The following is a 24,775-nucleotide window of genomic DNA, read 5'->3' as shown; positions in this document are numbered from 1 at the left end:
TTCAATAAAAACCCCAATAAATAAAATGCAGTATCTAAAAAAGAAAAGCCAGTAGGTTAAGCCCATATTTCTAACCACCACAGTATGAACTGCACCATCCGAAATAGGCCTGGGACACTTTGGATACCAACCGCATAGGTCTTTCAACATAACAGACTACCCATAACAATAAGAGAAGCAGTTAAAGCTTTCTACAGTAATACTATAAACTGAAAGACAGTACCATTGAGTGTATGTCTCAATTAGCTTAAAAGGATACTTGAGCCTTTGCTCAAGACAGCTTCGGAAGTTAGACACAGTTATGTTGTGACTACATATCTCTGCTCTATCATTTTACAGGCAAGTTGAGTCTTTTTCAGTATGTTGTATTAACCCTGATAATGATGTGAAGACTTCCTGCTCCTAAACCAGGAAGTTGTTTCCTAAAATATAGTCATTTGTCACTGCAGTGACAAGTTGGTTAAGTCTTTAGCAGAGTCTCTAATCATCTGTTTTACCTTGGGGTTTTCAGCTCCACTGGTTGCTAGCTACTTGTCAATAAGCCCCAGGTTGTGCAAATTGAGGATGGAATCGGCAATAATCCGCGCTGTCCTCTTCTGGTAACCTCCAGATGTCACCATCAGGATTGGGATTCTGCGGCTTCTAGCAGCCTTGAACACAATTTCATCTCTCTTCACAATTCCCTGCAAGTTTAACAGTAAAAAAAATTAAAAAGTGACATGAATATGAGATATTTTAGTTCTAGCCTATGGTTTACGGATTTGAAATAATGGAAGCTCTATCAGTGACTAAGCCCCATATTTTACAATACAAATAAAAAAATTAAAAGTCCCTTAGGCAGTTTACATGCATAATCATGAAAAAAAAAAAGAAGTAAAAATAGCAAATCAAAAATCCTAAAAATCCTTCACTTAGTTTTAGAGGACACAACAGATAAAAATCTTTAGTTTAAATTCCTTGAAAGGCCATGAAGTCTAAACTGACTATGAAGTTTAGAAAAGTTCACCCTATTGTAGAGGTGAGGAATTGAGACTAAGAAAGATTGTCTGAATTCAAAGTACTTCAGATTGTGCTCAACTTGCATAGCACCCTCTGACAAAAGTTTAGCAACTTCATCAAGTTTTCACAAACCTACAGAGAACCAAAACTTCAAATCAGATTTTACACGTTCATAATTGCTAGCTGAATTATAAGCTTCCAGTTCTTTAATAAAAGCTAATACTAAAAGAATGTATGGCTGAAGGGGGAGTTACTTACTTTCTGCAATAGTAAATCCATAGAAAGGCAAATAAATTCTAAATAACCTTTTAGTAAGAGAGAAGGGTATGGAAGTGAAAAAATAAAAGATTGTTACCCAGAGATACTGTACTGTCATTGAGCCCATACAGCAGAAGTTTTCAAGTCTCTTGGGTTTCAAAAAAGTACACATGGGGAACAGGAGAGAAGTCAGAACATACATTTGTGGAAAAAAGAGAGTTCCAGAGATAGAAGGAATAAATAATACATCACAACTCTTAAAAAAAAAAACCAAACAGACTAACAACATAATAGACAACAGCTTACAACATACAGCTCGAAATGTAAGTAACTGCAAAAGTTGGGGAAGGGGAAAGGGATTAAAATGCAGTGAAATACAAAAACGTAAGGAAGCAGCAGCAAAAGTATTATGGCAAAATGAATAGGCACTACGCAGATTGGCTAGAGGAAGACTGTAAATACATCAAGGAATATTACCCTGCCATTAAAAAAAAATTAAATAATCAGACCACAAACAAATGGTAAAGAGTAAAATACAAATGTAGCTGAAAAAATATTTTGCAAAACCATACAACAATAATGGGTTTTGTATAGTTTGACACAGTCCTGTAAGAGAACAATGGGAGTAAGAAAAATAACTGAAAAATAAAAGACAAAGAAATTGAAAAATTATATTAGGAACAGATCCTTCAAGGAAGTAACACAGTTAGAGAATGAGCCCTGTGTCTCTTGGGAACCATCGCTAGATGCAGCGAACATCATACCACGCAGAAATTGGAAGCAGACGCTATTCATAGAAGCCTAACTGCCTCATCCCTGGTCCAGCCTCTCTAGTGGCTAGGCCTGGAAGAACTGAGGGGAAAACACGTGGGCTTATTCCAGCATTTGCATGTTACCAAGAAAGAAAACACACCAAATGAAAACAACAGTCTGATACAGATCTCACCCACAACCAAAGACAAAAGGTACTTTACACCTCAAGTTTTCTGGCTACAGCCTCAAGCACCAAGAAACCACCACTCATAGCACTCTGAGGAGGCGTAATTTTGAGTAGAATTAATGCTGCAGCAAGGTTTTAAAACACAAATGACATCTACAACTGCAGGACTGAAGACTGACTATCCTGGTCCATTATCCAGGTTCAAAGCCTTCAGTGTCAGCATTTCAAGCTTGGTGAAACATGCCATTCACAGCTAAGCCAATAAGATCAGAGAGACCAGAAACCGTGCCCTCAAATCAGAAAAATAAGGCTTGAGCTACAGAAACCATCAGGCATCTGAGCTACTGGCTGCACAGAGAAATGGCACTTTACCATGCCCCTCCACTTGTGACCACAATAACCACTTCACCTCCCTTTCCCCACCCCTACACTTTGTCCCTTTCCCTTCACAGCAGCCAACAAGCTACAGCAACTCATTTTTCTTGGCAATTAACACTGCTCCTTCTCGAACGACAGAAAAAATTTGAAAAGGCACATCTTAGAAGTATTCTCATCCATCACTAGTTTCCATTTCTCTTGGTGGCCATTGTTTTCCAAAAAATCTCTGCTCCACCAAATGGGGTCTTACGCTGCAGGTCATCCCCTCTCACAGGTCAAAACCAAGTAAGTTCAAGCCCCTCAGCTCTTCCTTTCTCCTTAGAGACTTGTACACAGCCATGGAACCAAAACCTAGAGATTCAGAGTGGCTCCCAAGCCATTCTACCTTGGGTCCATCAAACACTTTGCAGGCAGTCAGAAAGCAGCAAAGCAGCTGCTCTGCAACAAGACGCTAAGAATGAGGAAATACATACAGAAGCCAAGAAAACCTAGCAAGGAACTAGAGCTCTATGCAAAAGAAAGCATTTGAGAACCACAGTACTGCAGAATAAAACGAGAACTGAACAGATTGAGCAATGGCTTGATCTGAAGGGAATCCGAGCACTCACAAATCAAGTAAGCACTCCTCCATATTGAGCTGGTGGACACTGAAGGAGAACTAAATGTGAAAACAGGAGAGAGACATACAGAACCAAGGAGCTGCCACAGAAGGAATCACAAAAAAACAGAGGAAATACAAGATCTGTACATTTTTGTTTACTTTGAGAAAAGCTAACTTGTTGTATCTAGATGTCTTCACCTTCTACAATGCTATACAGAGTACATCAAAATTTAAATCTGGTACCAAACTAGGGAGACAGAAGGTAAACTGAAGAAGGGCAATGATATGTGTATAGAAAAGAATGAGGAAAGAGAAAAACCTTTTCATTTGCTAAGAATACACAGTCAGGCTGCACAAATTTGCTAGAAATGGAGGATATCAGGAGAGCAGTTTAAAAGAGTACTACAGAGGAAATAAAGTGTAAGATACATACTGGAGGCAGGTGTCAAAAGAAATGCATTGCAATGTGGGCTATGTGAGGATAAAAGAAACAAAGAAAGCACCGAACAGAAAAAATAAGAGTCAGGAAAATTGTGAAAATACGAGTCTTTCTGGTTACTGTCCGGATGTTCAAAACCAGCGTATTTCAGAAAGAAGGCAGATGGTACCAGAGCAGGCACCTGAAGAACGTTTAGTCAGGAAGAGACAACAAAAACCATATGGTGAGAGAGCAACAGAGCTGTTATCTGTACGTTATCTGTAAGAGAAAAACGCTCTGGTTCAGCGTGAAGCACGCACCTCACCTTCACCTACCAAACGGCCACAAGCCGCTCTCGGCACTGCCTTCAGTACCTTGCGAGGAGCGAAGGGCTGTAGGTATTTTAGCATTATACAAACCTGAGGGGAAATAGCAAGTCCTCCCAATGGATCACCATCCAGGATATCAGTCCCAGCATTATAAACAATAATGTCAGGTTTTAATTCATTTAATGCTCCTTCCACGTGAGTATGTACTTTCTGAAGATACTCTGTGTCCTCTGTACCCCACTCTAATTCCACCTTGCGTTTTATGGCACCTAAAAAGAAAAAATGTTTTGATATTACGCAATAAATAAAGCATTGCTTTGGAAGAAAATGCAAGATTTAAGTAAGCAAGAGAAAAAACATTTCTGGAAGCTTTGTGAATATGTTACGTTTTCACAGAACCTTGTATTACAGAAAATTATTCAATTACTTGCTTTCCCAGTAAATATAAGCACAGTGACCTTGAAAAAATTTCACTGAAGAGAGAAAATTAGATGCAGGGGTGGGGAGGAGGGGGAATCTGAAACACAAGTGGAAAATGTTATTGAAAAGCAGCTGATCTGGATGTCCATGTACCAATCAGCAAAGAAATCAAAGAAAATTATTAACTTAAAAGTAACCTAAATAAAGCATAAGGGAAAGAAAACACTGATCTGCTATTGCAGAGGAAATAGTTGGGAGAAATCATAAAATAAATATCACTAGAAATTAAGATGTTTTATAACAACACTCAAAACTTTCCAGCAAGGGATCACAAATTTAAGTAAACTGCTTTGTGAATGTATAACTAGATTCAGCTTTGCCCCAAGCATTGTCAATTTGATGTTCTTACCCTGTAATCCTACCAGAAGAGCAAATATCTATTCTTAATTTAAATCAAATTATTTCTAATGCTTCTAATAAAGCATTAGAAGTAGAAGAGGAGGGTTGAGAAGGCAGAGGAAAGTAACCCAAGGTTATGCAGCCTAGCTTCGGGTGCTTTTACAGTTACCTGTAACTGTAAATTAATATGAATTAATAAAATCTACAGAGGTGTTTCAAGGTATGACTTCAACCTCACCACATCCTGTGCCTTCAGTTAAATGACCTGGAGTCTTAAGTGTGGATTAAGTACCCACCAAGCTTGCATGAATGCATTCAACACTGCATGATACTCATTGATTCCTGTGACTACCTGAGGCAGGGGGGTGGAGGGGAGTGTTTCTGCCTGCACCCTTGCTCAACATTCATTCCTTTATTTTACTGCATCATTATTAGTTTTGAGATTTCTGGTTCTTTACTATCAGCAGAGCACACCACTGCAGCCACAGCAAGTTCCATTGCTGGGCGCTAGATTGAGGCATACGGGAGGGTCCCAGAGGGTCAGGGAAACCCGAGGAAGAGCAGAAAGCCCTGCCAGGAGCTGGCAGCTCTCGCAGGAGAGGTTGATGTGTCTTGGACATTACCAGAAGAAACCAAGGGAGATCTGAACGGCCCTAGGGAACGCTATCAACTAGGAGTGCTGCGACCAGAGCGTGCAAACAGGGATCGAGAGGGTGCAGCAGTTCACCTCAGAAGGGCGTGCACCCTGTTTGTAGGCCCACAGCCCAGGGAAGCGCTCTTGGTCTCTGCCATAATGGTGGGCACTCACCTCACAGTTAAAAAAAGTGTTTCTACAGAGAAAGCCCTGAGATGTCTGATACTTCTACCCAGACAAAAGTGGTAAGGAAGTAGACTTCAGTACAGAAGGTAGGTTGTGGTGAGAAGAAGTGTAAAAGAAGTGCACAGGCTGATGCTTGCAGGGGACAGCAAAAAGGCTGTGTGGTGTAAGAGGGACTGAGACAGAGATAGGTAAGTGGTTTCAGATTCATGCTCCTGTAGCAGACACCAACAGAGAATGAAGCACCTTGGGCCCTGGTGACCCACGAAAGCAAGACTCTGCTTCAGTCTCCAGCCTCCAGCATTTCAACCAAAACCAGATATGAAGTTGTAGATGCCCACAAACAAGGCATGCAAGGAGAAACTGTACCAGCAGCACACAGTAGATACTGCAAAAAGAAACAACAAGGGCTTGTAGTGGGCAATGCCCTGTTCAGGGGCCCTGAGGCGCCCATCTGCTCAGTCACAAGAGGTATGCTGCCTTCTGGGAGCTAAGGTCGATAGGGTGCCACAACCTGTCAAGAGCACAGACTCCTCTTTCGCGTGGGCAGGAATCCACAAGTCGGAACCTGGGCAGAATCAAGGAAGACTACAAAGCCCTGGGGGTGCAAGCGAAAAGTACTGGTGTCCATACTCTTTTCTTCCATTCTGCCAGTTAGACGAATGGGTGTAGCCAGAAAGATGTACAATGCAAATCAACTTCTGGCTTCCTGGCTGGTGTCATGGTGAGACTTTTGGCTTTTACAACAGTGGGACATTCTTTGATGACTACAGCCTGTCAGGGAGGGATGGGATCCACCTGCCTAGAAGAGGAAAGGGAATTTCTGGCACCAGGCTGGCCAGCTTGACAGGGACTTGGGGGATGGGGTCCACAGTGGCAACCCTTACACCATTGCAACAAATTGGGGAATAAGCCAGACAAACCAGCGGAGTGACAAACGTTCCTTAGCTGTCTGCCAAGATGAGAAACAGAAGACCAGCCACCTCAAGTGTATGTATACCAACACACGCAGCCTGGGGAACAGGAGGAATTAGGGCTCCGTGCCCAGTCAGAAAGTTATGATATCACAGGAATAACTGAAACATGGTGGGACAAATATATGACTGGAGGATCACGGTGGATAGGCTATTTCATAAGGACAGGCAGGGAAGAAAAGGAAGATGAGGAATCATGCTCTGCGTTAAGGAGAACCTTGAACTATGGTGACTGTGGAAGCCTTATCAAATGTCTCTGGGTCAAGATCAGAGGGGTCATCTCCAAGGGGGATCTTACAGTAGGCATCTGCTACTGACCTCCAAGCTAAGAAGATAAAGCCAATGAAGCAATATTTGGGTCACTTAAGCTTCAGTTCAACAGAACCTGGTTCTTATGGGTGACTTCAACTACCCAGACATTTGTTGGAACATCACAGCAGCTCACGTCATCGGTCAAATTCCTGGAACTCTTAGAGGCCTGCTTCCTCATACCAGTGTTAGCTGTGCCAACCAGGAGCGAGGCACTGCTGGACCCATTGCTCATAAACCAAGAAAAACTGCTTTGTAATATCAGATCAGAGATAGACTTGGCTGCAGTGATCACAATATTGTCGAGTTTGGGATCCTGCTGAGCATGCTGAAGGTCATTGCTAAGACAAAGGTTTTAGATTTTAGACAAGCAAAACTTCAGCTTGGTCAAAGCTCAGTTGGGAGGGATTCCATGGGAAGCTTCCACACAAGAAAAAGGAGATAGTAAGTGCTATGAGATTTTCAAGAACACTCTCCAGGAAGCACAAAACCAGTTCATCCCTTGTAAAGGTAAGGGAAGTAGGTGGAGCAAGAGACCCCCTTGGCTTAACTGGGAATAGTTTAAAGGATTTAGCTACTGAACTCCTATTTAGACACCCTTAGACAACCTACGTATTCACATGCCTTTGGCTGAAGCCTTCTGGACCTCGTGCTTCATCTGTAGGAAAGCAATGCTAGTATTTGTAGTCTGACAAGAGAGGGTGAGTTCAGTATTTCAGATTTGCTAAGAAGGGCTTACTCTGTTTTGGTCTTAACCCACCTGCTCAAAATGTGGCCATTTGATATAGGAATAAAGGGATGCTTGAGGGGGGATCTTCATTTGCTTGCATTTTGTCTGCTTAGACACGATGTGCTTTAAATGGTCATTTTTTAGTTTCATACCTTGAAATACATATACTACAATTTTCAAAATCTTTTCTAGCTGCAAAACTGAAGGACAATACACTGCCCCTAATTCTTGCCAAGAATCCAAATTAAGAAGGCTTTTCAGAATGACAGCATTATTGAGGAAATTCAACAGCAAAAGAACATCTCCCCCAATAAACTATGATTCAGTTAACAAATTGCAACAGTGCAACAGAATCAAAGATCAAATAAGCTTTGAGCTTTGGCATTCCAATTTAACCATTATCAAAACTCCACTAATTAATTGTTACAGGTCACCAGACACAATAGGCACATCACAGTAGGGATAAGCAAAGCACAACAAAAAATGAAGCACCAGCTCTTAACATCTGTATGACTTCCTTTGCTTCCCAACTTGTTTCACATTCAGATACATCTTGTTTTCTAGATGCTTGTAAAACAAGTCCTACTGGAAAGACAACACCTAAACATATCATTATATATATGAAACTGTTTTACACAGTATTAGCTAATCCTTAGTAAATTCTTTATAAAATTAGGATAAGGGAAAGATTAACTTCTAACAGATATTTTCAAGTCAAAATGATTATTTAACTCAATGTTCTAAGCAAGGCATGAGCTTCTGAATGGGCTGATAACAAATGTCACAACACTCACAATTGCACTCCAGAAATTCATTCCAGAAGTGAGGGAAAACACTACAGGTTTAACACTATTGTGACATTCCACAGTGACCATTGAAAATCATGTGTTCAATGTAAAATTAAAAAAAAAAAAAAAGAAAGAAAAAAATCTAGTTAACATTGTTACAAGGAAGTTTATTAAGAAATGAAGCAGCAATTTACAACACAGTAGATATTTCACATTCTGGAATATGAATTTCAATTGTACTTACGTTTAGCAAATCCATCCCCTGGATAAATAGATCTATTGTACACATCCATAATATATACCCGATGATCATCCATGAAGTCCCTCTCGTGGCCATTTCCCTGAAGGAGATTTACCGTTAGCCATTCCTGCCATACTAATACAGAACTAAATGCTCTGCAAATTCGAGAATAATTAAGATGACAAAGATCTAATATTTTAAACTCCTGTATCATTCCCCTATTTATAGTCTTGAAGGTTATTTTGAGGTGTAGAGCTTTAGGGGTCTAAACACTGCAGCTATTATCAAAATCAACATTCTTATATCTCTGTGAAGGTACTTATCATAGATCTCATTGCACATATGAGAAAAATAAACAAAAATTAGAATGCAATTATCTTCAGCAGCATCACAAAAAGAACTGTGACCACCAAATAAACCTCTCATCTTCCAATTGTGCCAAAAAAGTCACTTTCAACTGCTGTGGGGATACTCATTCTTATACAAGGTTTAATAAATAAATGAATAAATACAGGAGACTACAGCTCTTCTGCTAATTCAAGCCTTGGTGAGATTAACAATCCCTGGAAAAATTAACAAACACTAAGGACCCAACAGTTTAACATACTGTTTAACACCAGGAATTCCCTACAAAAAGACTGTATTGAGTGTAAAAGATGCTCAAAGAACACTCAGATTGTGAATATTTCTCCCTCCCCCACTTCTGACTTTAAATACTATTCTTTTGGTTCCCGTTTAGACTTTCTGCCACTAGTATAAAAATAATCTTTCCATTGCAATCACTAAGATAATTTTGTTGAAATGAGTGTATCATACAGGACCCCACCCCCTATCCCCAACAGAATTTCATTTAAACTACAGAAACAGACAATTCCATAGATATATCTTCTATAATTCACTTATGTGATTTATGTGCCTGGACAGCTAAGCTATATTTCTGCTACAACTTCCCCTCTTGGAAATCAGCAAAAGGGAAAAAAAAGGAAGAATCACTGGGCTAAAGCTAGTCAATGTGTCTGAGAAAGTGAATGGGAAGCACCAGAATAACATTTCTTTATGCTAAAAAAAAGGCAACTCCTACTTGTTTCTTCAGCACCTTTGGTCCACAAATAAACAGTTCATGGATAGAAATCTAGGAATGAGAGCCTCTGGGTGAACCTTTGTCTTAGGAAAGGTGAAACTCACCAATGCGCCAAGAACCGTCACACTTTGAAAATGAGAGTATCTGTGCACTTAAAAAGGATCTGCTGAGCTACTACTTCTCCCACCTTTCATTCCCCAAAGAAAGGAAACAAAGGGGTGATTTAGCATGCAGACTGATATTACCAGCATGAAACCTGAAATCAAAATACATTCCAAGTAGTTTTTTAAAAACTAAAAAGCTCAAAAAAGCCACACCCTGACAGAGATCCCTGAAGAGAATCATGAACACAAAACTCTAATTCTATAATCTGTGTCCTTATTTCATAGTAATTTTAGGATGCCTGAATTTGCAGATAAGAGAAATTATATATGATGGAAAACTTGGAGCCATTAGGCTTCCTCACTGCCATGGAGCTACCTAAAAATGGTTTATTTACACATCATAAGTTACCTTCAATGCTTCAGATTGGACATAATTTTGATGCATTAACTGCTCTTCTAAAAATACTGTTTCCCTCCTTCCAGGATTTATTTTTGAACTCCTACCAAAGACGAGATTTGTTCTCGGTACCCACAGTAAATCGTTTTACCAGAAGAAGCATAATGTATTCTTTACTTCATTAGCCCAAAGCAAGGCTTTCCATTAAAACACTGAAGGTCTAATTCATCTCCTGCAAAGGTTGCTGCATTGATCACGCATGCTGAACTAACTGTAACTCTCTTTTAAGAGATTCTTGTTTTCTCTGGGATACGGATCTACTCTGGAGACTATTACACCTCAGATCTGTACACAGCTCGAAAATATTTTTTACATCCAGCCACATGATGGAGCTACAACTCAGTTTAATTTTATTAAACTGGCTTAGCAGCCTTTTGGAACATAAAGTAATTAACCACCTAAACCGTTCAGTTTCCACCATCTATGATTAACTTGGTATTCTGAGAGTTGTCAGCTTATATTACTATTAAAAAAAAAAGAAAAAAAAAGGTATTTATCGCACACTTGTATTTAGAGCAAACCATCTGCAGGACTGAATACAGGTAAGCTACTCACCTGATGAGCATCCAGATCGATAATTGTGGCTTTAGAAACCCCTTGTACTCTTTCAAATAAGAACTGAATATAAAAGCAAAGAAAAAGATGGAGGAAATTATGAAGTCAGGTCACAGATTAAACTGGAGGCTGGAAGTTTACAGTGTTCTGTTTCAAACTAGTGCATGTCTATTCATTTCATTCATGAAATAAATGGCTAAATGATTCTAATATATTTATTTACAAAAGCTCTAGTTATTTGACATAAAGATATTTTTTGTGGTTATGCTATAAATAACCCCATACATTTTCACCAGATGAAATGCAGGAAACATGCATTTCAGAGTTATCTGTGCAGGTATCTGCCTACTTGTAGAGAAGCTTGGCAGCGAGAGGGAAGAAAGATTTCTGCGCATCTCCTTTCTCCCACAGAATACCAGACACAACACAGGATCAAGGATGTGTCTTTCTACAGTATCCCACACTAACATGTAAAGCTGACTCTGCAAATGAAGCATAAGCCCAATGGCAGTGAATAACACAATGGAGTCCAGGATAATAAACCCTGCTGTAGTAATACTGGCCCTACCCAAGAGCAGCTGGTGCATCTCTGCAACCTGCACCAACCAAGATGAAAAGCACGGGTCCACCTAGGGATTACAAAGCTGATTGTGGCATTGGTGCTATCTGAGGCTGGAATGGAACCAGCGACTGCAACAACTGCGCGATGGGAAGGGGTGAAGCGTGAGCTGCATGGGTCCCAGCATGGAGGAGCTAACTTCAAGAGACACAAACGATAGCGTAAGTGAGGCTTATCAGCAGGAAAGGAGAAACAGTCCACGATGATGGCATCCAATTGTTTAAGCATAACATTCACCATTTCAGAAAGACTGCTGTAGGGCCTGTATATATTAAAGCCACAGAATTCACTTCTTGCTCCATGTCTGTGATGAAAAAATATTTCTCTAATTCTTTGACCAATGACTATCTTTAATATAGACATGGTAAACCCCAAAGATTTTGTACAAACTGTCACCTGCTATAATTTCTCAATCTGTATTTTAATGATAGGGAAATCAGAACACTCTGGTTTACTTTTCCACAAATTACCCTGTACAGAAATCAGGATGTTATGTCACAGTGTGCTGCAATCATTAAAGCTTTTTAACGTTTGATTATCACCAATACTTTATAAATATTCTAATACCATAGTACATTTGATACAAATAAGCCCTAATTGCAAAAGACTCCTGCTCTAGCCTTTCAACAGCTAAATACCGAATACATTCCTTCACTTCCAGTGATTGGTTTGAGGAGACATTCACATTTTTATTCATGAATTCGAACCACTCTGAGCACTGTATAGTGCAGCTTGATTCAGAGAAGAGGATTTCTGTCTTCCATTCGCCTTGACTGTAACTACTGAAACGAATGTGGAATCTTCGGGTTCAACTGCCAGGCTAGGATAATTATCACTGAGGTTATTAAAGTCAATCTAGTTTGATTTTGAGTGGGTTTTCTGCAAGAAGGCATTATTAATGCAATTGTAGTGGTTCATATTTACATTTATAATTCTGATCCCTGCAACTCTTCCTTTCCACTTAACAACACTGCATAAACATTATGTTCTGCAGCATCAAGTACCATACCATTTCCCTATTCCTACCCATCTAGAGATGGCTTTATTTTCTCTGATAAAGATATAAGTTAGTCCTTATGAATTTATGTGGATTTTTCCCCATTTGCACAAACAGTAGAAAATACAGGTTTAAGAGTACTTCTTACCTTTATAGCCAGTGTGATATCAGCGTATGCACAAAATCCTCCACCTTTGTCACTTGAACAGTGATGAAAACCACCCCCTAAACATAAAATTGTTGAAGATGTGAATAGCTAGATACCAAGGAACAGAGACGGTCTTTGCAAAGAGACAGAGATCACTTACATGTCAGGCACTTCTTTTTCTTTAAGAAATACTGTGCCTGTTAAACGCTTACCTAGCAACAGAAAGCAGCTCATGGAGTTTCTGTACATACCTCGCGTGCCTACCAGACCATCAGGCACAGGATCTGCCGATGCCCAGATCAAAGGGAATTGCCTCTTTCATCTCGAAACTACCCTAAGAACCGAGACCTGTATGCAACATGTGGTGTGTCCAGGACAAAGCATAGGGCACTGAAAGTTTAGCTCCCCCAGGAATTCTGGCATTGCATAATTACCATTATGGGGCAAGTGGAAAGCCCATGGAAAATTCTTTTTGATGCTGTAAACCGGGTCAGAAGAAAGCCTTCTGCAAACACTCAGACCAGAAGAAACTTTAAGAAATCCTCTTTCACACACACTCTTTATATGAAAAAGTACTTAGGCACTCCCCCTGCCCCAGTATACTTTTCATATAATAAACCAGAACTTTTTACTGAGAAATCTACTACAAATATTTAAGCAAGAAACTTAAAAAGCTCACTTTATGTATTAGTAAATATGACAGGCTTTGGAGTTTGTTTTTAATGTCTGTTTCATTTTTAAACTTGGAGACATATTTTGTGTGTAAGAAATAATGTAAATATCCCAGAATTGAAGAGCACCATGAAAACAACAAGCTTAGGTCTTCAACAAAATATTGCATCAATAGTTTACTAGTTTTGTACTGCTATTTGCTATAAGCAGGAGAGCAGATTTATATTCACTATATTCAAAATTCATTCATTCAAGTGTTTTTCAGGAAAAACTGCACAGCCGAAACCAGACACTAACTGGTACAGCCCTGCTTTCCAGAATATCAACGAACCTCTTGATCTGGTATAATATATAAAGGAGCCAATTACAAAAAGCTATGAGAATTATTTAACAATTAAATAAAAACAAATATTTTGATGAAATATTTGCATTTACTCCAAATATTTTTCCTTAATTTTTTTTGCACTACTTCAATCCAAACATTTTTCCTTATATAAGAGACCTTTATCCAGCCACTTTTTCTTTAAAAAAAAATACTGTATTTAATCATAAAACATCAATACGGGTGATAGTGGATGAGAAAACAAACGCAGTACTTTTTCCATTTTTTTTTTTTCCTCCTTAGAACTGATTTTAGCTTAACACAATCCAGTCACCTTCTGTTATTCTAAACAGAATTCACATCATGCTAAATGAAAACAGTATGATGTTAAAGACACCCCTTTCAGTATCATATAGCACACTCATTTGCACTTACCCACGTTGATCGCCCAGCCTCTATCAACAGCAAGTTTTCCTGCCTTAAGAAAATTACAGTGAGACAACTTCATGAAGGCACAATGGAACCATTCAACACTGTCTGCTTCCACCCCAAAATAAACTCTTGGCCCCTTTGGACATGCCCATTGTACTTCTGGATGTTTTACCACTGCAGGTCATTCTGAATCAGATCTCTGAATAGGAACTATACAAAACTATTCTCAGCATAGTCAGTTGAAAAAATATTTGGTATCTCATCTGTATTGCATTCTCTGGCAGCTGAACAGATCTAAAAATAACTGCACTTTGCAGAGATAAACACCAACCCCTAGCAGACAAATGAGAAGGAGAAAGCACAGGTGTTGGTAAGAGTAAAAAATGAGCAAGAATCCTCTACTACACTTCCTCATCATGTAAAAATAGGAGCAATGTGAGCTCAAAATCCTGAAGATACAGTTTAACATAGTTTCAGTTGGGGATGTGACAGAAAAATGCTACAGTATGCAGTGTCCTGTGACTTTATTTTTTAAATGATAGAACATGCATAGTATAGAACATGACCAATCTATTTCCCTTCAATACAGAAAAAACAGTGACTGTATATCTCCTTTGAACTCAACAGACATTCAGGGAAGGGAAAGTATTGACAGAGAAGAGATACACAAGGCTTAAATAATCAGATTTTAATTGAAAAAAATGACTTATTTTGGCCAGGAAGAGTCAATCAAGTGTTTGGCTGCAGTATTCCTTAAGTGTCATGTTACCAAAAGATATGAAGATGCTCAGAGGGCTGGAGCCCTGCTGCTATGGGGACAGGCTGAGAGAGTTGGGCTTGTTCAGCCTGGAGAAGAGAAGGCTCCGGGGAGACCTTACAGCACCTTCCAGTGCCTGAAGGGGCTACAAGGAAGCTGGGGGGGACTTTTTAGAAGGGCCTGTAGTGACAGGACAAGGGGGAACGGGTTTAAATTGAAAGTGGGGAGGTTTAGATTGGATATCAGGAAGAAGTTCTTCCCAGAGAGGGTGGGGAGGCACTGGGACAGGTTGCTCAGAGAAGCTGTGGATGCCCCATCCCGGGAAGTGTCCAAGGCCAGGCTGGATGAGGCTTGGAGCAACCTGGTCTAGTGGAAGGTGTCCCTGCCCATGGCAGGGGGGTTGGAACTAGATGGGCTTTAAGGTCCCTTCCAACCCAAACCATTCTGTGATTCTACATTAATAGCTATAATTAAAAGGAAAAAAAAAAAAAAAGAAAAAAGGTAAAGACAGATAATTCTTTTCCACAATCACAGGAGGAACAACTTGTATATATATATATATGAAACGAACTTTGGACAGTTGAGAATTCTTCATCACCAATATTTATATTTGAACAGTTCTAATTTAGCATTAAGAAAACTATTGGGAAGGGGGGCATCATGTTATGAATATGCTAACTTACACAAATTAGATCTTGAAAAAGACTGTAGTTTCTGAACTATAAAACCCATTAAGTCACAGGGAAAGGACATTATCTGTGATTTAGGCATATTTCCTAGGGATTCCTCACCAAAAAACCAAGCTTCCTAAATTGCTAAAAAAAAAAAATCATTAAAAAGTACAGAAACTCAACAGCAATATTCATGATAAACAGGACCATAAGGAATAGCAGAAGACACTACTTCTGACTTGTAATGTACAAATTTTATTGTCTGATTAATCAAAACTGCTTTTAAATTACATACCTATTTCCCCATAATGAGAAATAAAAAAGGTATAAATAAAGGATATGGCATCAAGATCCACCCAAAGGTGACGAGTGATGTCATCTCCACTTCAGAAGGCACGATACAAAGATGTAACTCACAACTAGTGGCTCTCTTCTACACAACCACATTTATAACTACTGGACACACACTTACGAATTAAAGATAACACAAGAACAATGAAAACATCACAAAACTATATAAAAGTACTGATTACTCAGAACGAAGTTGAAATAGATTTCACATCCCTGTACTGTTAAGACCCTCAAGAAATATCAAAGGTAGAATGTTAGGAAACTCTAGACTCTTCCCAATTATTTTTCTCTTCTACCACATCCTTCATTCCTCATACCTACTGCTCAGGAAGGCAGCTATAATAAGAGAAGACTTTGCATAACCTTAGTCAAACAGGACTTGACGAACCAAAATCCCTCATCTCAAAACCCACTACCGACTGCAGTCAGAAACATGGCACAGAAGAGAGAACTGACCAAGAGTCTGAACAGATGCTGAAGGACTAAATGGAGACAGGATGGAGCTACTTCTTTGTCAGTGAGCAACAACCCAAAATTGTTAAGCACCTTGGATCTCTGTGAACCACAAGAAACCATAATTCTTTCTCTCTACTATTACCCAGCCTGTAACATTGGGTTAAAAAAAAAAAAAAAAGAAGTCAAACTACCCCTAGATTTCTCAGCAGTCCATGGAAAGGAAGGTTTACTACACAGGTATTAGCACCAAGCTAGTCTTGCTATCTCCAGCTCCGGCTGGTAAATTGCCAGGAGACAACACTACACGTAGTTTATGCAGGCTTGCACTGTGTTCCACTTCTATCATCTCTTCTGCCAGTTAATACCTGCTAAGGAAGGCAACACTTTTTGTGGTCTAGCCTATTACCATATTCCAATAATAAGATTTATCTGGAAGCTAACATGTTCTTTCCAAACTAAATTGTTCTTAAAGGTCAGTTTAACATTCTCAGCAGTTTATCTGGTTTTCTCATGCTTATGCAGACTTTCAGGTTTCAACAAAAGCATCAAACATCACCACACTGTACAAACACTTTCACATCTTTCCTTACCTCACTATTCTTTGACTTTAACTAACATGCACATCCAAGAAGACAGAGCAACACAAGAAAATTAAAATAGAATTAGAAATGGGATTTAAGAGGCGAGCACAACAGTTGGAGAAACAAGAGTACAAGGTGGGCAAGATGCATACAACTTCTATAAAAAAAATCCATTTCCCACTCAAAAGCCTGAACTGAAACCAGACTCAGCAACCTGCAGGGATACTTAAACATGGTGAATGTCACAGGACTTGCTGTTGTCCTAATGATTTAGGAAGAAACCACTGGCCATTTTTATTTAATGGCTCAGAGCAATAAGCAGCAGTTAACTCACTTCACACAGACAATTTCAGCATCAAGGAGGTGACTTCTTAACGTTTCCCTCCACTATCACCATGGTCAAAATCTTTCTGGAAATCTTCCTTTGCTACAATCATGACTCACCTTTTCCTCCAATCATCAGATGTTTCCTGAACACATGCATATTAGTACATTTTTTTCAACTACTCTGATCACTTCACAGTATCGTGAATTTATAACATAAACGCTGTATTACCCATTATAAATAAAATACAGCAGCTCGTAACACAGCTCAAACATGTTAAACTTTTTGAAGAGCTCCAGATTTTTAAATATCTATGACCACTGTTTTGGATATTACAAAGGGGAGTTAAAATGACATGCTTAAAACAATTAAAGCACACTATCAGAAGATGTTTCTGAATATTAACCAAGACGTTTAAGCCCAGTCAGGAGTTGTCCAGTCCATTCTAGTCCCTTCTCTACTACCTTTTGGTAACAAGAAGCAACAACTGGCAATGAGTTACTTTGCCAGGCTGGATGTGGCTTTGAGCAACCTGGTCTAGTGCAAGGTGTCCCTGCCCATGGCAGGGGGGTTGGAACTAGATGATCTTTAAGGTCCCTTCCAACCCAAACCATTCTATGATTCTATGATTCTATGATTTTACATACGGGGTTGGAAATCCAGCAGCTGGATGTGACATAGATTTAACAGAGTACTAAAACACTGAAAGAAACTGCCATTTCCCTCCCATTAAAAAAAATAATCAGTCATTGATTAGTTCTGTCATTAAAAGTGTTAACACAACAGAAAAGCAGGATATTTCATCCTGCCTTAAAGTCTGATAACAACTGGCTCTTGACTTGCATTTCACGTAGTACCCAAGATGGCTGAAATTTAATAGTGCCCAGATGCACTCACACACACAAATTACAGTAGCAACAGTTAGTCTCACATCAACCCCATAAAATTAAAGAAAACTTGGACAACTGCTTTACCAAACTTCTGGGCTCACATCATTCTCACAGGCCAGCCTCACAGATTTAACCTTTTTCATTACCTCTGAAAACCATATGGCACTGCCTTTTATGTACTAGTCAAAGAAGAGCTCTTTATACTATGTATGTCTTAAACAAATTCTTGATACCTTTGTGAAGGTAAGCATTTAAAATAAAAAAAAATTGATTCCTGTACACAGAGTAATAAGTACCTGCATTTCTGTTGACAGAAACGGGAAGCTACCTACCTGCCTATTTCCAAAAATAATGCCATTACTTTATCATTCATATATGGCTCCCCAGTCTCCTTTAATATCTAGTGGTTGCAATAAATCATATTCTCAAATCTGGCACAGACTACTCTGAAAGGTTTGCCAACCCACAGAATAGTGTTCTTCAATAACTGGCTTCAAACAGATATAGAAAAAGCAATATGGGCTTCTATGCTTTTCACATGCACCCACTGTAACAGCTACCTTCAGGAAGAGAAGCTAAAACGCAGACATCTATTTGTGCCATAATATTAATGATTTCAGATAGGGTCATTTGTCTTCCATTTAAGCAACTGTTAGAGCTCAGTGCCTGTGAGACGAGATCGGGACTGTTACCATCTTCTCCCAGCACCATGCTCTACAGTTTCCCTAGCTCGAGTAGAAGAAATGATAAAAAGGGCAGAAGAGGTTCCACTGGTTACTGGTTTACAATTATGAAAGCATCTTTTCCTGAATACATGGTTTAAGTAACTCATTTCTGGCTCCAGCTATTAACTGTTTTCTTTCCTCCTACTCCCTCAACACCTCTAATGGCAATTCTCAGGCAAAATTAAATGTCTGGCAACACTTACACAGCTTTTCTGACCGCAGCACTCATTCAGTTAACTAGAAAACAATCCTGTTAAGGTAAAACAAGCTACATCTCACTTGAGTTCTGCTGAGCTGCTTATGTAATATTTACAGTAGAATTATTAGATAAACTAACTTTAATCATCAAAATGATACGTGATACGATTTTGAATTTAAACACTTAGCTAGTCTCAAGAACAACCAAACCATACATCTCTTCCCATCCAGTACCAAGGCCGTTTTGTAAATTTGTGCTTTAAAAATAGCTTCTATACTATCAATTTTGAAACCTCCTATTCCTAGAATGAGCCTGTATTTGAACGCTCTTCAAAACTAATTCAGTTCCTGTATGTGCCATAAGCCCTGCCATACCTATCACTGCTTGCCCAGGCTGCCCCTTACTGTCGCTGCCGCAAAGTACGGACCATAAAATCAAGTACGGCCTTCACCTTGGCAGTTGCTAGCAAGAGTCATGCTTTCCTCGTGTTTAGGACTGTACACTAACTCTACAGGCCTCCAGGGCTCAAGCCTTTGAGTTATACAAAATATTACAGCTCAGTGTCTTCTAATTTTTGATCAACAAGTTTAAATACAATAAAGGTGAATCAAGAGCACCTTACCATTATTGTTCCTCCTGCCTGGGTTCGTAGAGGTTTCAAAACTTTCCTCTGAACAACGAAATTGGGAAGAAAGGCAACTGGTGGAATTTCTGTGATTGTAGCCACAACAAATGACCACTACAAAGGAGAAAAAAAAAAAAACGTTCTAATTAATGTAGCTTGTCTTAATGATGACATTCAGATGTCTCATCAGCTGCTACATACTGAAAAGGAGCACACACATCCTGAGCAAGATTTTTAGTGTTTTTCGATTAAGGTGACCTTACTAGTAACCTCCAAGCAGGTTCATCCTCACGTTTACTAACCATAAGAATCATCACTTTCAATCACCATCACTAGGTTTTCCAGAGTTTTGTATCAAAAGGCAACAAAGTTTTGCAGGAGTATTTCAGAATACCTAATATCCCTGGGATTGGGAAGAAGAATTTTGAAATGTCCTTCAGCAGTATTAATAGCAAGCTACACCTATATATTGTTCAAACCTAAAATATCTTTTCTCACGTCAAGTCAAGATGTACCAAGGAGAAAGGAAAAACAAAACAACTCAACTAAGAAGTCCAAATATTTAAGTGAACACGCAGTGCAAATTCTAGCATGGAGAACAGATTCAAATTTACTTAGCATATTAAACACTCTTGAAAAATGTTTCAAGGAAACATTTCATTAAAAAGCTGTATCATCAAGAACATGATCTGAAGATTAAAACACAAAATATTTGCAATACGTAAATGCTTTTTTTTTTTTTTGGCAAACATATACAGATCACTTCAAATTGCTTCTACTAACACTGCGACCAGCAGTAACTCTAAATAGATTTCAAAGCATAAGTCACAAACAAGAATATACCTTTTCAGCCAATACTGAAACATTCAGGTACTGAGAATTAAAAATCTGACACTCTGTACAAAGATGCTGATTAGATCCTATTTCCTTCAACATTAGGAAAATTAACCAGATTCCATACATTCGTTGCCTTACTGTTAGCCGTCTGGTTACAAATGAGAGGTTGTACAAGTAGTCCATTTTAAATGACGACAATCCCATGCCTCTTGGAGGGTCCTCTGATCACTTAGCTAATTTGGCTTGCAAGTTATCAATGTTTCAACTACAAAGTTCTACTGGGTGAGGTGGAGGGGTTGCATTGTTTATGAAGTCCTAGCTACTTTTTTTAATTTTTAAGAGTTCACTTTAACATCTTACTACTTTTATATTTGTAAAGTATTATTCCATTACCATACTACCAGCTCTCCATCATTAACAAAGTATTTTAATTATTTTCTAATACAGTCAATCTTGATAAATCCTTTCATATTTTAGCTTTTAAACACACATGATGTAAAAAAATTAGATTAAATCCTATTGTTCTAAAATAGAATTGAAAAAGTCACATTTAGACAAAACAACTTTTGATCTCAAAGATGAACGATGATCACAATTTCAGAAAGTTTTAACACAGTTCAATAAAATTTTAATCTCAACTGGTAGAAGCAGAAGCAATAAAAACTCAAATCAAAACGTATGCTGTGGCAGGTTTTGTAGTGAATGCAAGAAATCCACACGTGGTACAAGTAAAGAGAAGCAAAGCTTTCGATTCACAGCTGAAGACACTTAGACAACAGCACCAAGCCCAAAGACACACACTGCTTCAGACTCAGTCCTTCACTGTGTTTATATAATTCATAATGGATGGGAGAAAAGTCGTTTATCTGAGAGGAAAGTCCCGGGGTTCAAGAATGCAGCTACAAAATAATGAAAATGCTTCTCAAACAAACAGCTATACAATAATTGAGAAATATATTGCCTCAAACTGCAGACAGTTTTGCCATCTTTTTCTTCAATGTGCTAATTTTGTTTTCCAACATTTCCTGCAATGAATTCTCAGAACAGCTATGTATATACTTGAACAAGAAATCAAAAGGAATTGGTTTTATAGAATTGTGTAATTTTTCATGCTGTAAAAATAATAAATGATTTTGAATACACGAGGACTACATTAATTATGTTTTCCAGGTCGTCAGCTGACTTCCATAAGACAAGTCTTCACACATGAGTTTCCTTTGATAGAGAACAAACTCTTTAATTTTTTCTTTCTTTTAATATATTTCTTGCATTCAAATTGCATATATCAGAACACTATCAGTTACTATTTCTTTTGGTAGGTACTTGCTCTCACTCAGCCATCACCAAATGACTGATTCTCTTGTAAAGTTTTGTAGATACGTAATTATGTGTAACAGAAATTAAAACCTGGTCTGGATTCATCATATAAAGACTATTCAACAGCATGCCTTCACTTACTCTTTTTAGTTATCAACTCCCTTTCACTCTTTTTTTATTACTACTGCTCCTATTGTAAGATTTTTTTAAATTGTTTACCTTTCTCTGTTTTGGATGAATAATTCATTGTATGAATTTAAGTTTCAATTTCGAAAAAATTTCACTCCCTGTTTTCGTAAAAGGAATAAAGAAGTCAAGTTAGCCCTTAACCAGGTATATTCTCCTTTAATACATGCCTCCTACCAAATTAAATACTAGGGAGTATCATCAGATGTGGCTGTGTAACACTATACCAAGATGTTCCTTAGAAAAAATACCCCCAAAATAATACAAACAAACAAATAACCTCAACCAAACAAAAAACTCCCAACTTAACGAGTTCTTAATTCTCCTTGCTTAAGACCAAATCTGTAACATATATATGAGGATATTCTTGCAGGACTTTGTAAGTGAAGTATTAGAACTATTAACTTTAACTCCTTAACTATAAAAATTCTTCTTAGTAAGGTTAAATGACTTTACAAATTCTTTCAATTTATAAGTGTTCAAGGACTAAAAGTTAAACTGAAAAACTAGTATTAGGAAGATAAAGCTAAAGTAGTTGCTTTTATGCTGATACATCCCATCTTAATACAAACAGCACATTAATGATCAAACCCAAGCTCTGATGTACTGCCTTTTATGTTATGCATTCATTGCATTCCAACATTTTTAAAATAGCCAACACCACATGGAATTAAAAAAAAAAAAAAAGTTGTTCATAGCCAACTAAATTTAAAACCATGCTTAAATCTTTGATAAGTTCCTGGAGCTAGTCCCAGCTTCAAGGGAAAATTCACGAACTTACAAATCCAACACCAAGCAACTAAAGTGATTTTATATTTAGAAGCTTGCCTGGGACAAACTATTTGGATCCATCTTCAACAGATCAGGAAGGATGTTTTTAGTTTGAATTAGTATACGATAAAATTATAAAGAGAGTAGAAAGCTTGTAATTTTCACAGAAGTTTCTAGGGCAATATACAAATACACTATTATCATCCAGAATAAGACACTGGACTGGTAGAGACTGGTGATTACCTGGTGCTACACCCAAGAAAACCAACCAGGCAGCTGGTGCAGTCTCCCAAACAGTGAGTTGGAAACATTAAAAGTAAAGAAAACTATTAAGCAAATGCTCCCTTATCCTTTTCTTTAAGAGGTCTAATAGTTACTTCAGCTGCAAAGAATGCACTACAGCATTTGCACAGCGGCGTAAATACCGAAACCTGTCAGACCTTGATCCCCAAGACCGAGTATCCTCATTCAGTGTTCTCTCTGAGCATGTTCAAATATCACTACCTTTCAAATAACATTTTTCTATATTCCTAGAGACTTTTACCTAACACATTAACATTTACATGAAAATTTAGGTGAAGAGGATCAAATTCATTTATCTGCTCTCATGGCATTCTTAAATTAGCTTTTTACAGCAAACCATTGCTAGCCTTCATCAATTTTTCACCAACAAGGGTTGAAATCATTGAGCAAGGAAAAAGCACAATGCAGAAAGCTAACAGAGACAATGTGTGACAGCACAACAACTACACGAACTAAGGAATTTTAAGGACTTCTGAAGTTGGCCATTTTAACCAACCCAAACCCACACATTTTCAGGTGCCGAGCTGCCTACAGGCACTAACACAACACCCACAGCCCAAGATGCACTCTGTGCTGTTTTATCTGAACACCTCAAACAGCCAGAGGTATCACAGGCTGAAATGATTATCCTATGAGCCTGCTCCTACTGCCTTCATTCCCGAGTCCTACCTCCTTCCCCAGGCACCCTGCCTATACCACCACGCGAGAAAGAGGCAGGTACCTCTTGCAAAAGATGCAAAAGGCATCTTCTGGCAAATTCACTCACAGGACCAGGCAAGAGTCAAAGCACACAAGCACTTTGGCACCAGAAAACACTCCCCATAATAAAAATCAATCCACCTTACACTAGCCATAAAAATTTACATTTCTAATAAAATTATTAACTTTTATTTTTAAACCTATGTAATTTGCAAATATATAAAACAGATTAAAATCTGTAAGTTCAATGTACTGACCACCTGTTTCAGATCACTTTCAAGAAAAGGACATCTTGCATTCCACTGACACATAAGCATTATCCTCACCATTTGCATTTCAGTCCTCACTCACATAAGTTATCATAGAGCCTCTCCTAGATAAAAATGGGTCAAGTGACAGTCTTACATGGTCTGAAACTAGCTTTAAACATATTGCCTATCTTCTTCCAAATTTCAGAATGATGATAGGCAGGAAATTTGTTATTTTACATAACACTAGAAGGCAGCAGTAAATGGAAAAGTACTGCAAGCAAATGATCCAGAATCCAGTCATTACCTTAGTGGCCTAAATTCATAACAGGAATAACTGTGGTAGAATTGCCTCAATTCAAAGGGCCGAATTTTTTGTAAGGACTAGCCATGTAACCTAAACTAGGGCAACAGGGAGACCCTGCCTTACACCACAGAACTCATTTCCAGTACTGTTTGATCTACTTTGTGCATGCCATTGTTTCTCTTCAACCAACCTCCAGCCAGCTTCTTCAGCTGCTGCTAAGACACCAACCACCACCACTTCTTGCAAGTGTATGGAATTTCCTACCAAATTCATGCCTGAATTTTAAATGAATAATTCTGAAGTCATCTATTATTTTAAGAGACCTAGGCATTCCCAGAAACCCCAGCACTTCTGTAAGTCTTCAGAGCTCATCTAACGTAAAATTATGGCATTTATTGGTAGATCTGTATTTGTCTGGATTTAAATAAAAAAAAAAAAAAATAGCACTGCAGACTTTAGATAAGGCAATACAGAGGATACCCAGGGCCTTTTCATGTCTAAAATGAAAATGCCTTTGCACCTGGGTTGGGGAAATCCCA

At 38.4% G+C, this 24,775-nt stretch overlaps 1 protein-coding gene across 1 annotated transcript; it reads right to left on the bottom strand.

The window, feature by feature from the left end:
• Positions 1–335: 335 nt before the first annotated feature.
• HDAC11 (histone deacetylase 11) lies at positions 336–19,682 on the bottom strand (the record flags this gene model as incomplete). Its single annotated transcript, XM_010150190.1, has 7 exons — positions 336–683; positions 4,014–4,192; positions 8,605–8,701; positions 10,799–10,861; positions 12,563–12,639; positions 13,992–14,034; positions 19,566–19,682. Coding segments are annotated over 7 exons (732 nt in total), but the record flags the coding sequence as incomplete, so codon positions are not given.
• Between the last annotated feature and the right edge of the window lie 5,093 nt (positions 19,683–24,775).

Source organism: Eurypyga helias, unplaced genomic scaffold, assembly GCF_000690775.1.
Source record: "Eurypyga helias isolate BGI_N326 unplaced genomic scaffold, ASM69077v1 scaffold13874, whole genome shotgun sequence".
Classification (NCBI taxonomy): Eukaryota; Metazoa; Chordata; class Aves; order Eurypygiformes; family Eurypygidae; genus Eurypyga; species Eurypyga helias.
This window is presented reverse-complemented; position numbering and strand designations above follow the sequence as displayed.